Source organism: Lichenostomus cassidix, chromosome Z, assembly GCF_008360975.1.
Source record: "Lichenostomus cassidix isolate B80296 chromosome Z, HeHo_3.0, whole genome shotgun sequence".
NCBI lineage: Eukaryota > Metazoa > Chordata > Aves > Passeriformes > Meliphagidae > Lichenostomus > Lichenostomus cassidix.
In genome coordinates this window covers 797,487-810,232 of record NC_139511.1, presented here as the reverse complement: position 1 = coordinate 810,232, position 12,746 = coordinate 797,487, and the positions used below count along the sequence as shown (strand labels likewise).

Sequence of the window (12,746 nt, the reverse complement as noted above, 5' to 3'; positions counted from 1 at the left end):
CAACTAATAGGGTTGAAAAAGGCCTTAAAAATATCCAGTTCCAGCTGTGCCATGGGCAGGGACACTTTCCACTAGACCAGACTGCTGCAAGTCCCATCCAACCTGAGCATTTGCTCTTAAGAACACCGAGGTCTGTTCTGGAGAATGTTTACCTCCTGAGAACCTGTGTGTGCCACTGTCCCTCTCTCTGCACAGCACACCCTCTCACCTGGCGGGCTCCCGTGCCCAGCTGCAGCTGTGGCAATTGCAAAAGCAGAAGCAGGAGACACCGAGCAGTGGCTGTTGTCAGCAGTCTGCACTGTAAAGGGAAAAGACAGGAAAAAATTAACTTCTACATATTTTTCATTAAACGACAACATGACTTAGAATCTTTAGTAAAGTTTGTAACTTTCTGAATGTTTTCTGTTGTCATTGTCAGATTATTTTCTGTTAAAAGACAATAAAAGTGCCATACTCATATTTGTAGTTTATACTTTCAGGTCAATATAATTAATGTTGCCATTCAAAAACATCTAAGACACTGACAGGGTGAGTGTGTTGGTTTTGCTTAGCCCAGAGCATCAGCAAGGTATCTTTAGCATCTAAGAGAAATTTAAACCCTTCAAAAGCTGTTGTGGGAGGCCTGAAGAAGTGTCTGAGGGGTGGGGAGAGGCACAAAGATAGCTCCTGTGTGTCCTGTGTGAAAGTTCTGGAAGTTTTCACCATGTCCAGCAGAGCCAATCTCTGATGGCTCTGAAGGTGATGGAAATGCTGCTGCCCAAGCCTGGGCCAGTTAGACATGTTAGTTACACCTCTGTCAAAACATATTTAAGAAGCAGTCAAAACAATGGGAGCACACACTTCTTTTTAGCCAGAGGAGGAGGAGGAGATGAGAATATGTGAGGGAAAACAGCATGGAGACACCAAGGTGAGTGGAGAAGGTGGGGAGGAGGTGCTGCAGGCACCAGAGCTGCAAACCTTCTGCTGGCTGTGGTGAAGAGCATGGGGGAGCAGGTGGTGCCCCTGCAGCCCATGGAGTGCACAGGGGTGCAGAGATCACCCACAGCCCTGGGGAGCAGGGGGATGCCTGGGGGAAACTGATCAGTGGGAGCCCCAGAGAGAGAGTTAAAGCTGAAAAGGCCTTGCCAGGGTGAGAAAGGCTTTGCCAGGGAGAGAAAGGCCTTGCCAGGGAGAGAAAGGCCTTGCCAGGGAGAGAAAGGCCTTGCCTTGCTCCCAGGATGGAAACAGCCTGGCCTGGGCTCGCAGTTCTGCACCCTGTGCACAAAATCTCGTGTGCAGCAGATTCGGGTGGCTGCTGCTCGTGAGGTCAGACCCACGGCAAAGAAGTTCCCAGAGGACTGTCTCCCGTGGGAGGAACCCATGGCTAAGTAGAGGACTCCTCTCTCTGATGGACTGACCAGAGGAAAACCCCTTACCCTGCCCTTGGCCCGAGCTGGAGGGAGGGGGATGAGTGAAGAAATGGTGTCTCAAGAGCTTCTTTTTACTTCTCATTTACCCTCCAACTCTGTTAGGTCAATAAATCACTTTGCAACATTAAATTTTCAGTCTGTTTTTCCCTTTCTTAGTGCATTCTCCCACCAGTGCCTTATCTCAACTCACGAGTCCTGTGTGTGTTTAACAGGTTTTTTTCCCTCTCCTCTGCACAGCTGCAGCAGGGGAGAGCAGAGGTTGTAGGTGCCTGGCATTTGGCCAGGGTCAAACCATGACAGTGAGGAACAAGCCTCTGAACCAAACAGGAGGGGGAGGGAAAAAAAGAGAGAGAAAAACAATGGCACAGAAAATAAACCTAAACAAAAAATTATGTCAGAGAATTAAGCTTATTTACCAGGTTCTGATAAATGTATTCAAGTGTTTTTCCTGGTTGTTATCCAGGATGAGCACAGTTTGGCATATTTCATCAAACTTCTCTACAGAGACTGCTGTGAGACATTGTCTCTGACTCAGATAATATGACATTGTCCACAGTTTCCAGCTCCCAAATCTTGCCTTCTTGCCACAATCACAGAAAAATTCTATTGGTTTAAATTTAAAGTGTCCTAGCAACTTATTACCCAGGTGAGAAGACTCTGCTCTGCTTTTGTTTTAGTCCCAGGTATGAAACACCTGCCCAAAAACTTGGCCTGTAGGAGCTGGCAGCATCCTAAGTGTTCATGGATGCAGCTCACAGCCCTGCTAATGACTTCAAAGAGCCATGTGACAGCTATTTGAGGAGCTCCAGCTCTCTTTTTCCTCTTCAATTGAGCAGCTTATTCAGATTTTGGAATGAATAATGTGACACCATCTGTAAATGTTCAGTGTTACACAAAGAAACAGACAGAGTCACTCCCCATTGTCAACAATGGGTGTTGTGTGTTTCATGATTACAGATGGTGCCCAAAATATGTCCCTTCATCAACTGAAAAAAATATGTCAAAGTCTTGAGAGTTCTGTGAGAACAGGACTGATTCAGTATTAGTCTTGAACTTGGGCACATCCTGCTTGAGCTATTTCAGAACACTGAATCATACTGAAGTCTCAACGTGCTTCCATGTCTCATTATCGCTACTCAAACTTTACAGGCACACTTCACATTTTAATGGCTTTTTTTATTTTTAACACCTGAGAAAAAAGAAAAATACAAGCAAACCAGATGATTCAAACATTATTACTGCTCTCTACTGTCCTGGGCAGAGCAGAGGTACAGTGATTAAAGCCCATTTGAAGTGACTGGCAGAGTCTCACCTCCTGGCTGGCGATAGCGGAGGTGGCGCGGTGTCGAAGGGGACCTGCACGGGGACAGCTCTGCCGTGTCCACCACCGAGGTGCTCTCAGGAATAGTCCTGTCCACTGACACAGATTCAAGAACTGCTGCTTTAAAAGAGGATAAATGTCAGTACTGATGACCATGCATAATTTGGTTTACACGTGTTTCAAATAGTACCACTTCTGGAAATTGCCATGACATTTTGCCATTAACTCAGCAATAATTATCCTCTGGATGGAGTTAAAGGAGTGGGAAAGTTTTGTACCAACGAAACAAAAGCTTATAAACACACTTGGTGAAAACCAGCAAGTTGTCAGTTTTAAAGTGTGTTGGATAAAACTGCACTTTCAATCAGGAGAATATGCAGTGACATGCACAAATAAATAATTGGTGTACTTGAACTCACAGGTTTTCTATGAGCTAGGGAAAACAATCCTTGTCGAATAACAAAGTGTAATCAAAATCTGTCCAATAAATTCACCCAACAGCACTGGAGAGCAGACTACTCCATGGTGGAGTTCTTTTATCAGAGGAATTAAAAAAAGGAATGGGAGAAATACTGCTTTCAAAATAAGGGAAAACAAGCTGATAAAATGTATCCTGCATTTGATGTGAATGACAGCTCTGCCGCCAGCACAAGCATTGTGCATATAAAGCTAAATATAAACAAAAACTTTGGAAAACAGACAATCTGCAAGCAAACAACTTTGAAAGTAGGCAAAGAAGGTGAAAATTCCAGCAGGTAAATGGACAACAGTAATAGAGAACAACAACCATCATAATAACAGAGTTTGTGCCATTGTACTGGATTTAGTGTAAGCCAGAGCTGGTTTTTTGGAATTCTGGTAGTACCAGAGCAACAGTACTACTCATTTCCATCCCCCTTATGAGATTTCTTTTTAAACTTACTCTTCTTCCTCATAATGCTGCCTGCAGCTGGGTGATAAAAGGACTCTCTCCTGCAGGACACAGCTCTCTACCTGAAAATTCCTCCAGACGGAGTGCAAGTGGTTCAGCAGGAGATCCCCAAAGGGATGTGAGACACTGCACTGACAGCAATTTAGCATTTATATGGGCTTCTCTCCATTTCCAAATGTTCCTTGTGCTGTCCAGGTAACACTTCCAGCTCTGACCAACCACAATGGAAAACCTGAAAAACTCTCCAACAATGCCCAGTGCTTACACAAGGGCAGAACAACTTGCTCTTTACCAGTTCACTTATAATACAGAGAAAAAATGTTACCTGTCTGTGATTAATTTTATTGCATGGCCTGTATTTTGGGACATGCTGTGCTACCATCACATAGATTTGAATGTGGTCACAGTACTGCACAAGAAGAATTTGCCTAACTTGGTATAGAAAAAAACTCTATTTTATATATTTAAATAGTCTGTTACGCAATTCATGCAAAAACATCCAGCATACTGGATATATAATACCCATGATTATGCACAACAGCTAAGCAGTATTTTTTGAAAGCATAAAGCATGAGCAAAGGTCACAGGATCACAGAATATCCTGAGATGGAAGGGACCCACTAGGACCATCCAGTCCAACTCCTGCCCAGAGCCCCCCAGCAATCCCACCCTGTGCATCCCTGGCAGTGCTGTCCAAACGCTCCTGGAGCTCTGGCAGCCTCAGGCTGTGCCCATTCCCTGGGGAGTCTGGGCAGTGCCAGCACCCTCTGGGGGAAGAGCCTTTCCCTCAGATCCATCCTAACCCTGCCCTGACACAGCTCCAGCTGCTCTCTGGCTCCTGTCCCTGTCCCAGAGCAGAGACCAGAGCTGCTCCTCAGGAGGAGCTGCAGCCCCTAGGCAGCTCTGCCCTCAGTGTCCTCTGCTCCAGCTGAACCAGCCAAGTGCCCCATGCCACTCCTCAGTGGGCCCTCCAGGCTCTACACCATCCCCATGTCCCTCTTTTGCACACTGTCTGAGAGCTTTTGCTCTTTCTGATATTATGGTGACCAAAACTGTCCCCAGGACTCAAGGTGAGGCTGCTCCAGCCAGCAATGCATCCTGGTGCCCCCAGCTCAGGGATGTCCCTCCTGGGCACTGCTGACTCAGATCCAACTGGACAGAGACCAGAACCCCCAGGTCCCTTCCCACAGCTGCTCCCCAGCCACTAGTTCTCCAATCCATACACACAGCCCAGCTCAGGTGATTGTTAAACCCCACACAGTTGGTGATTTCCCGTGCCTCCTTTGCTGGGCTCTCTCTACAGGAACCTCTCTGCCCCCGAGGAAGTCCAGAGCTCCTCCCAGTTTAGTGTCATCAGCAAACTTACTTAGTATTCCTTAGAGGCTTGTGTCCAGGCTGCTACTGAAGATGCTGAAGAGCACAGGGCTGAGGACAGAACCCTGGAACCCCAGCAGTGACCAGCAGTGGCCACTGCCAGCCTGGTGTCAGCCCATTCACTGCCACCCTTTATGCCCAACTCGTGAGCCAGTTGCTGACCATGTTTTTATCCACCCATGGGCTGGACAGTTTGTCCGCAAGGATCCTGGGAGAAAATGTATCAAAAGCTTTGCTGAAGTCCGAAAAGATCACATTACTGCCTTTCCTGGGTCAAACAGGTGGGTTACCCTTTCATAGAAGGAACTCAGGTGAGACAAGCAGGACTTTCTCCTCATGAAGTTGTGCTGACCTATTGTTGCCAGATGAATACCTGTTTGCTCAGCTGGTAGGGAAAACACAATGATTATTTTGTAAAATCACTGGCCTATGGAACTGCATAATGGGGATCATGTTAAACATCAACCAAGAAGAGGAGCAGGAGAATACGCTTTCATCTCCAAAATAATGAATTACATTGGTTGTGCCAACTAAGCTCCAGGTTTGGGAAAGTAACATCACATTCATGGGGTGGTCAAGTGTACCTTCAGGGCTGACAACCACCAGAGACCACTGGAGAGACCCCTGGGACAGACAAATTCGTGTGAAAAGGGAAGCAACATATATTAATGACTCTGGGGGAATGATTACCATACGTATGTTTGTTCTGGGAAAATCAGTGAGCCTGCATATAAAATACAGACTATAAACAGAAGCCTTTTCTGTGCTCAGCATGCATGATATTTTGGAGGAGATGTCCCCTCATGCATCTGTCTGAATGAAGAATGGCTGCTTCTTAATGCTGCATTGGTGTTAGGGACGTTTTGTCCATTTTTCAGTAACTTGATACCTGTGTTGTCCTTCAGGTGCTTTTAATACCTCCCAGAATAATCTTCTCTATAATCTTACCAGGCACTGAAGTGAGACTGTTGGGCTTGTAGTTTTCAGGGTCATCTTTCTTGTGCTTTTTGATAACTGGGACAATGTTAACCAGATTCCTCTCAATTGGGACCTGTCCAGATTCCCAAGACTGTTCAAATATCAAGAGAAGCCTCACAATGACATCAGTCAGCTCTCTGAGTATTCTCAGATGAATCCCATCAGGCCCCATAGATTTACAGGGATCCAGCTGGTGCAGCAGATCCCTACAACTTCAGGATCAACTGTTAGTTTATCATTCTCAAGCCATGGTCATTCAGCTCAGGGCACTGGGACCCCCTTAGCCACGTTGAAGAGAGGTAAGAAAAATATTAAATATCCCTGTCTTGCAAACTCCCTGTTTGCGAGGTCACTGTCCTCATTCTGGAATGGGCCAGTGTAATTTCTGCACTGCTTTTTGCCAATGTATTTAAGAAACCTCTTTTTATCGTCCCCCACAGTTCTGGCAAGTTTCAACTCCAGTTAAGCTTTGGCTGCAAAAAGTTTCTCCTTGCAGAGCAGCATCTCTTTGTTCCTCCCATGTCACCCCAACCTTCTCGTCCTGGGCATACACCTTCCTTTTCTGCTTTACCTCCAAAAGAAGATCCCTGCTCAGCCAAGCCAGCCTTCTGTCTCATCTGCTTGACTGTCAATATTTTGGAATTGCCTCCTCCTGTGCCCTCAGGAGGTGATGCCTAAAAAGCGACTAGCACTAATAGACCCCAGCACCTTTGAAAGAATTTCACCAAGGATCTTGCTCACTGTTTCCCTGAGCAGGCTGAAGTATGTTCTCCTCATGTCCGAGGGTGAAATTTTTCTAGCACTTTTCCTCCTAGCAAGAGAGATTTTAAACTCAATCACTTTGTGGCTGCCGTAGCAAAGACGGCCACCAATAACGTCATTCATGCAACACTCTCTGTTAACAAGCAACAAATCAAGGAGGACATCTTTCCTAGGCAGATCTAGTACTTGTCCTATGAAGTTGTCATCCAGGTGTTTTAGTAATCTGCTGGCCTGGATCGTACCAGCTGTGTGATGCTCCCAGTTGATTTCTGACAGGCTGAAGTACTCCAGAAGGACAAGGGCAGTTAACTTGGAAGCATCCCTTAGTTCCTCAAAAAATAACTCACTGGTGTTATCGTCCAGGCTGGGAGATCTATAGTGGACACTCACAGAGACATCTGCATCATTTGCCTCTCCCTTGGTTCTTACCCAGAGGCTCTCAACTGTGCCACTGCCAACTGTGACCTACCTACATTCTAACCCTTCTGTTACATGCTATGCCTCCCTCTGCCTCATCTGTCCTGCCTATTCTTCATAAAGAGTCCGTAACTCTTCAACAGGGCACTTCAGTCACAGGACTCATCCCAGTAAGGTTTCACTTATGCCAGTGATGTCAAATCACCAGAACTGAGCCAAAGATTCAAGTTTCTCTTGTTCCTCATACTGTGTGCATTGGTACAAAAGCACTTCAGGTGCAGTTCCTTGTAACCAACACCTCGTGATTGAGGGATCCCACTAGTGCTCAGTTCCTCAAGTTTTGGTGCATCCCCCCACTGCCTCTCATTACTCAGCCTGGTTTTGTCCCTTTCCACTTGCAAACTAGTTTAAAGCTCTGTCAACGACCCCTCCTAGTTCCTATGCTCAAAACCTTTTCCCCCTCTGATTGGTGCATCCCATCAGGTGTCAGAGAGTCAGGTGTGCAATAGACCATCCTATGGTCAGAAAATCAGCATTATTCTGATTACATCAGCCTCTCCTCTTGATAGATAGACTCCCACAATGCTACAGTGGCTAACTTGCCTGTTAAAAAGGGGTTTTTGTTAAACAGTAGTCTACATTCTGTAAAAACAATCCCTCTGCATAATGAAACATCTAATTTATTAGTAGGGCACTGGTAATTCATCAGTAGGGAGCAGACATAAGTTTTTTCACTCTTAATTTGTGTTTTGTAGTCCTTCTTTCCTCTTATCAAATTTTGTTGCTATAGTACTTGCAACTAAAACTGACCTACATTTTGCTCAGATTTATGGATCAAATTCCTCAAGCTGTAAGCCAGGCCACTTACAACAATTTTAAAATATTAATTTCAGGAATAAGAATGCATTTTTAAATAGCATCATTTTTTGTTTAGTGTAACAACAATAGAAAAAAAATACTGCAAACTTCTGTTCTAATTCAGAAGACCATTCCTCTGTCCCCAAAGGAGAAATAATGCCCACATCTGTTTCCTCTGAGAGTGGGGCTTTGCCATCTATAAATACAATGATCCCAGTCTAGATGCCCACACTGAGGTTTATATCAACCAACTTCAGCCCTCTGAAAGTAAAACCTCTTCCAAGGTGCCTTACAGAATCCACAAAGGAAACAGGCATTTGCACAGGAGCAATTAATCTATCTTGGACTTGTACCTTCTGCATGGAAAACCAGGTGACATTCACACCACCTGGTACAAATGTCACTGATGTACCAAGCACATCACATGCATTATTTATTTGGATTAGTGATGGAATCTTCCTGAAAAACTGGCTCTCTATGCAAACATGTTAAACCTGTTAGGTCTTTCTTTTTAACTTAATATTTCACTTCCTGTAGCCAATGGCACAACTCAAAAACTTCTCACCCTAGGAAACACAACTGCCATCACATATTCTCCTCTGCCTTTCTCCTTAACACTGCACTGAAGTGAAAACAGACAAGGTGGTGTGGGCTGGAACTAGATGAGCTTTAAGGTCCCTTCAGCCCCAAACCATTCCATGATTCTATGACTTTGCCATGCTGCTGTTCCCGGGAAGAAGCAAGAAAACAATGGGAACAGAGAACGCATCACGAGATTCCCCCCGAGAAGCAGCAGTAAGCACACGTGTGGGGGCAGTGCTCTGTGGCTGTGGAATACCTCTGCGGATGCTCCTCCTCAGCTTGTTGCAGAGGTCCAGGCGGGGGTTCTCCAGGCTGTCCTCGGCCGAGCCCGGGCTCTGCTCGGGGGACGACAGCCCGCGGCTCAGGTCCAGCGGCGCCTTGCTGCCCGTGGGCGGCGGGGAAGTGGCTGGGCTGTAGTTTGAGGTAGGACTGCTGGCCACAGACGAAGCAGACAGGTCGAGGGCACCGATCCTGGAGTTCAGCGGGGACGTCAGCGACAGTTTTCGGGTCCTGGCAGGTGAGGAGGTCCTGGAGAGTGACAGGGGAGGAGGAGAGGAAAACTTGCGGCAGAGGTGTGGTGACTTCCCGTCAGCCAGGTACTCCCCTCTGTTGTTCTGACTGGTGGCAAAGAACAACTCCAAAGACCTGAGAGCAGAAACACAAGAAGAGCAACACGGTAGCAAACACTGACTGGATTTCAGTGAAAATGCTGAAATTGTGTGCAAACCTGTGTGACACTGCAACATCTGTGTGACGCTCAGTCCTCGAAGTTTGGCAGATAGCTGAGACAGACTCCTAAAAATTGTTTTAGCTGTTAGTCTTTCTTTTTAACTTAACATTTCTCTTCTTGTAGTCAATGGCACAACTCAGAAATAAGACTCTCCTGTTTACAAGCTAAGGACCTTCTTCTTAGAGTAGTTATAAGCAGAAAACAACAAGAAAAAGCCCCACAAAATGAGCATGAAAGATGCCGTGGTACCTCTTTCAGAAATGTGCGACAGAAAGACAATGACCCCGAGCTCACCTGACAGGAATGGAGGTGAAGGGCCGCCTGTAGATGTCAGAGAGCTTCTCCAGGACCACGGCAGCGGTGGTGAAGATGCGGTAGGTGTGCAGGAAGGTGTTGAGGAAGTCGATGCTCAGGAACCGCAGGTCCGTCAGGCGCTCCAAGAGGCGCTCCACGCTGGCGTAGCGGATCTGGGGGACTTTGCAGGAGTTCAGCGTTTTGCTGAAGCAAATATCAATGTCATCTCTGTGAAGACGGGCATCAGATCTACACGAAAGTCAAATTTAAAACATTTACCAGGGAGTGATCATGACTAAGGAGTGGTGTCACTGTAGCTGCTCCTGTCAGCATAGAGGCAACAAATATTTGTGCACTATTGTATTTCATCAATGCAAGAAAACTCTTAATCTGTGCTGATACCTGCTTCCATAACTAAGGGAACTTAAATTCTATTTTTGGCAAATCTTTTACATTTCACAGCCTAAGAAACTGTTAATGATGCTTAAATTTCAAAAACAGAATTGTTGGCAGATTTGTCCCCTCTTGTCTCTTTCAGGCTGTTGTGGCCCCGAGGTCAGTATTACTAAAATCTCAGTATAGAATAATTGATTGCAACTTTTTTTTTTTTTTTTTTTTTTTTTGCTGGGATCAAGCTTTATCCAAAATAGAGTAATGAACCCTAATAAAACACAGCAAAATTAGCCTCTTAGCTAAGTTTAAGGCTCACCTGCAAATTAACACCTGCCTTCAGGCTCCCAGAACTACTTTTTCTTTTGAAAAAAGAAAGAGGGAACAGCACGAAACATCTCAAATTTCAAAGCAGAAACCAAGGAGAATCTTTGTTTCAGTGAAAAAGCAAAAAAGGACCAATTTTTGCTTGGACATCAAAATAAAAACCATACAGAGTTTGTATGTCTTTGTTGTGTCTACCCACAACAGAGTTTGGGGGTTTTTTCCCCTCAAATTCTGTTTTGCTTACTTTTATCTAGTTGAAGGCTTAGTTTGTAAATAAACAGGATAAATACTAAGTAAAGCATCTTTCAATATACCCAATCTTTATGTTAAAAATTATTGGATTTTCTCGGAAGAAAGATCAGGATATTCCACACACTTCTACATTGTATTACATAAAAGAAACAACAAAAAACTTGTTTCTTAATCTGGGCACTTGGAAAAGTGGCAATTTTTTGTTATATCATCCAGTCTTAGAAAGTCAATGTGTGCTGCAAATCAGACAAGTAAAATCTAAGAAAGAGAACACCACATTTGTGTCTATTGTTAAGATCCTGTATGTTCTTTAGAATTAATATTCCTTTCTGTTGACACTGGGACTAAGGTCCTGCTGTACTTTGAAGAGGACAAATGTACTTTTAAAACTCAGCAGGTGACACAAGTGTTTACACACTGAAGAGTTCCTGGAATAAAGCTGAAGACAACAAAATGCCTTATTTCCAGGGATCAAAGCTATGTGCCTAACAACAGTGCATTCCCAGGTTTTTTCTCTGTCCCATTTCTAAGCACAAAGAGAGGAGAGGAAACTACAAAACAGGCATTTGAGAAACCAGAGATGTCAGATAGCAGTAAGAAAGGAAATAATTTTGTGTCTATCCCTATGTTTCGTTCACTAATATTTATATTGGATACTAATAAGTAAAACTCATGTAAATTGAGGTAGGTAGAAGATCCAAGTTGTGCTGAAAATTTGGAATCATGCACTGAAAATGTCTCATTAGAAATAAAAACTACTTATTACAATAAATAATTGAGCAAATCCAAAGGTAAGGGAAGCAGGCTTATAAATACTGATGTTACTTTGATGTGCTCAGTTAAAGTTATGAGCAAAATTAATTTTTTAACAGAAATAACAGAGAGAACAAAAACTTTGGCTAATATAACAAAATACCTTTGAAAATGGTACTCATGTGCAGCCACATAAATTCTCAGGACATTTTTAAAAATCTTCAATAAAATTATGAGTGATATGACAGAGAAAAGCTAACTGAGAACAAAATCATTCATCCAAGGCATAACTGAAGCCAACTGCACAAAAATCAGAAAAATCTGAGCTTTGATCCAACTCTGTGAATTGAGAGTTCACCACTCTGAGCAATGCCTGCAATTGCAGGAAAGGGATGTGAAAATATATGTTTTGGGACATAGAATAAGTTCCATTCAGCAAAAATTGGAGAAAAAAAAATTAAACGTTTGCATTTTTAAACACATGCTTTCTCTTGTTAAAATTTGTACTGAAGAAACAAAACAATCTACTTTGTTCACTGTTGCACTTACTTGATCATATGTGGCACTGTGACTTTGGAGTTTTCTTCAAACACTATTGTCATTAATCCATTGCACCTTATATTATCAATGCACTGTAAAAATGAGCATTGAAAAGTGTTAAAACCAAAACACAGGGAGAGGGGACTGATTCCCATGCTTTTCATATCCCTATAAGCTCACAGCATTGCTTTTTCAGGGTATGGGCTGATTAAGGTATTTTCACAAATGAAAAGCAGTGATGCAAGAATTAAAGTCGACATGCTTCTCTGGCCTTTGCTGCACAGGGTATTCAGTTCAGCAACCTTGTTTTTCCACATGATTAAGTATTTTGAGTTGGAAGTGATATTTTCTTTGAAGCTCCTTTGAAAGGGAACAAAATTCATTACTTCTACTGCTTCCTGAATGAGTGTAAGCTTGAAAAATCAGGACCACAAGTCAGAATGCTTTATACTCTAGTGGGTACAGTAATACCTTAACCTTTACTCTGTGCAGAAGACCAGAGGAGAATATAAAAAGCTCCCAGAAACACACTTGTAAAAACAAATTCAAGTGGTGCTCCCTGTGAAACACAGCTGTGAGGAAGCTGTCCAAGCATTCCCTGCAAACTCTCACATAAATGTTTTGGGCTGGGACTTAAGAGGGACTTCCATGTGCGCTTTTATGTAGTTCCAAAATGCCCAAAGAAGGGAACGGAGCTGGGAAGGGCCTGGAGCCCCAGGAGCAGCTGAGGGAGCTGGAAAGGAGCTCGGCCTGGAGAAAAGCTGGCTCTGCACAGCTCCTGCCAGGAGGGGACAGCCGGGGGGGTCAGGCTGTGCTCCAGGGAACAGG

General features: G+C 44.1%; 1 protein-coding gene across 4 annotated transcripts in view; it reads right to left on the bottom strand.

Annotated features, from left to right (window-relative positions):
* Window positions 1-12,746, bottom strand: part of RASGRF2 (Ras protein specific guanine nucleotide releasing factor 2) — a 112,473-nt gene that overhangs the window by 40,649 nt on the left and 59,078 nt on the right. For 2 of the 4 annotated variants that reach the window (XM_085043576.1, XM_085043578.1), the window contains exons 13-17: window positions 11,928-12,010; window positions 9,657-9,905; window positions 8,889-9,277; window positions 2,722-2,850; window positions 209-298 (exon numbers count right to left, since the gene is read on the bottom strand). In XM_085043576.1, the coding sequence (XP_084899702.1) occupies window positions 209-298; window positions 2,722-2,850; window positions 8,889-9,277; window positions 9,657-9,905; window positions 11,928-12,010 (940 nt within the window). The remainder of the gene's footprint in view (window positions 1-208; window positions 299-2,721; window positions 2,851-8,888; window positions 9,278-9,656; window positions 9,906-11,927; window positions 12,011-12,746) is intronic. The other 2 variants (XM_085043579.1, XM_085043577.1) reach the window with 1 other exon arrangement.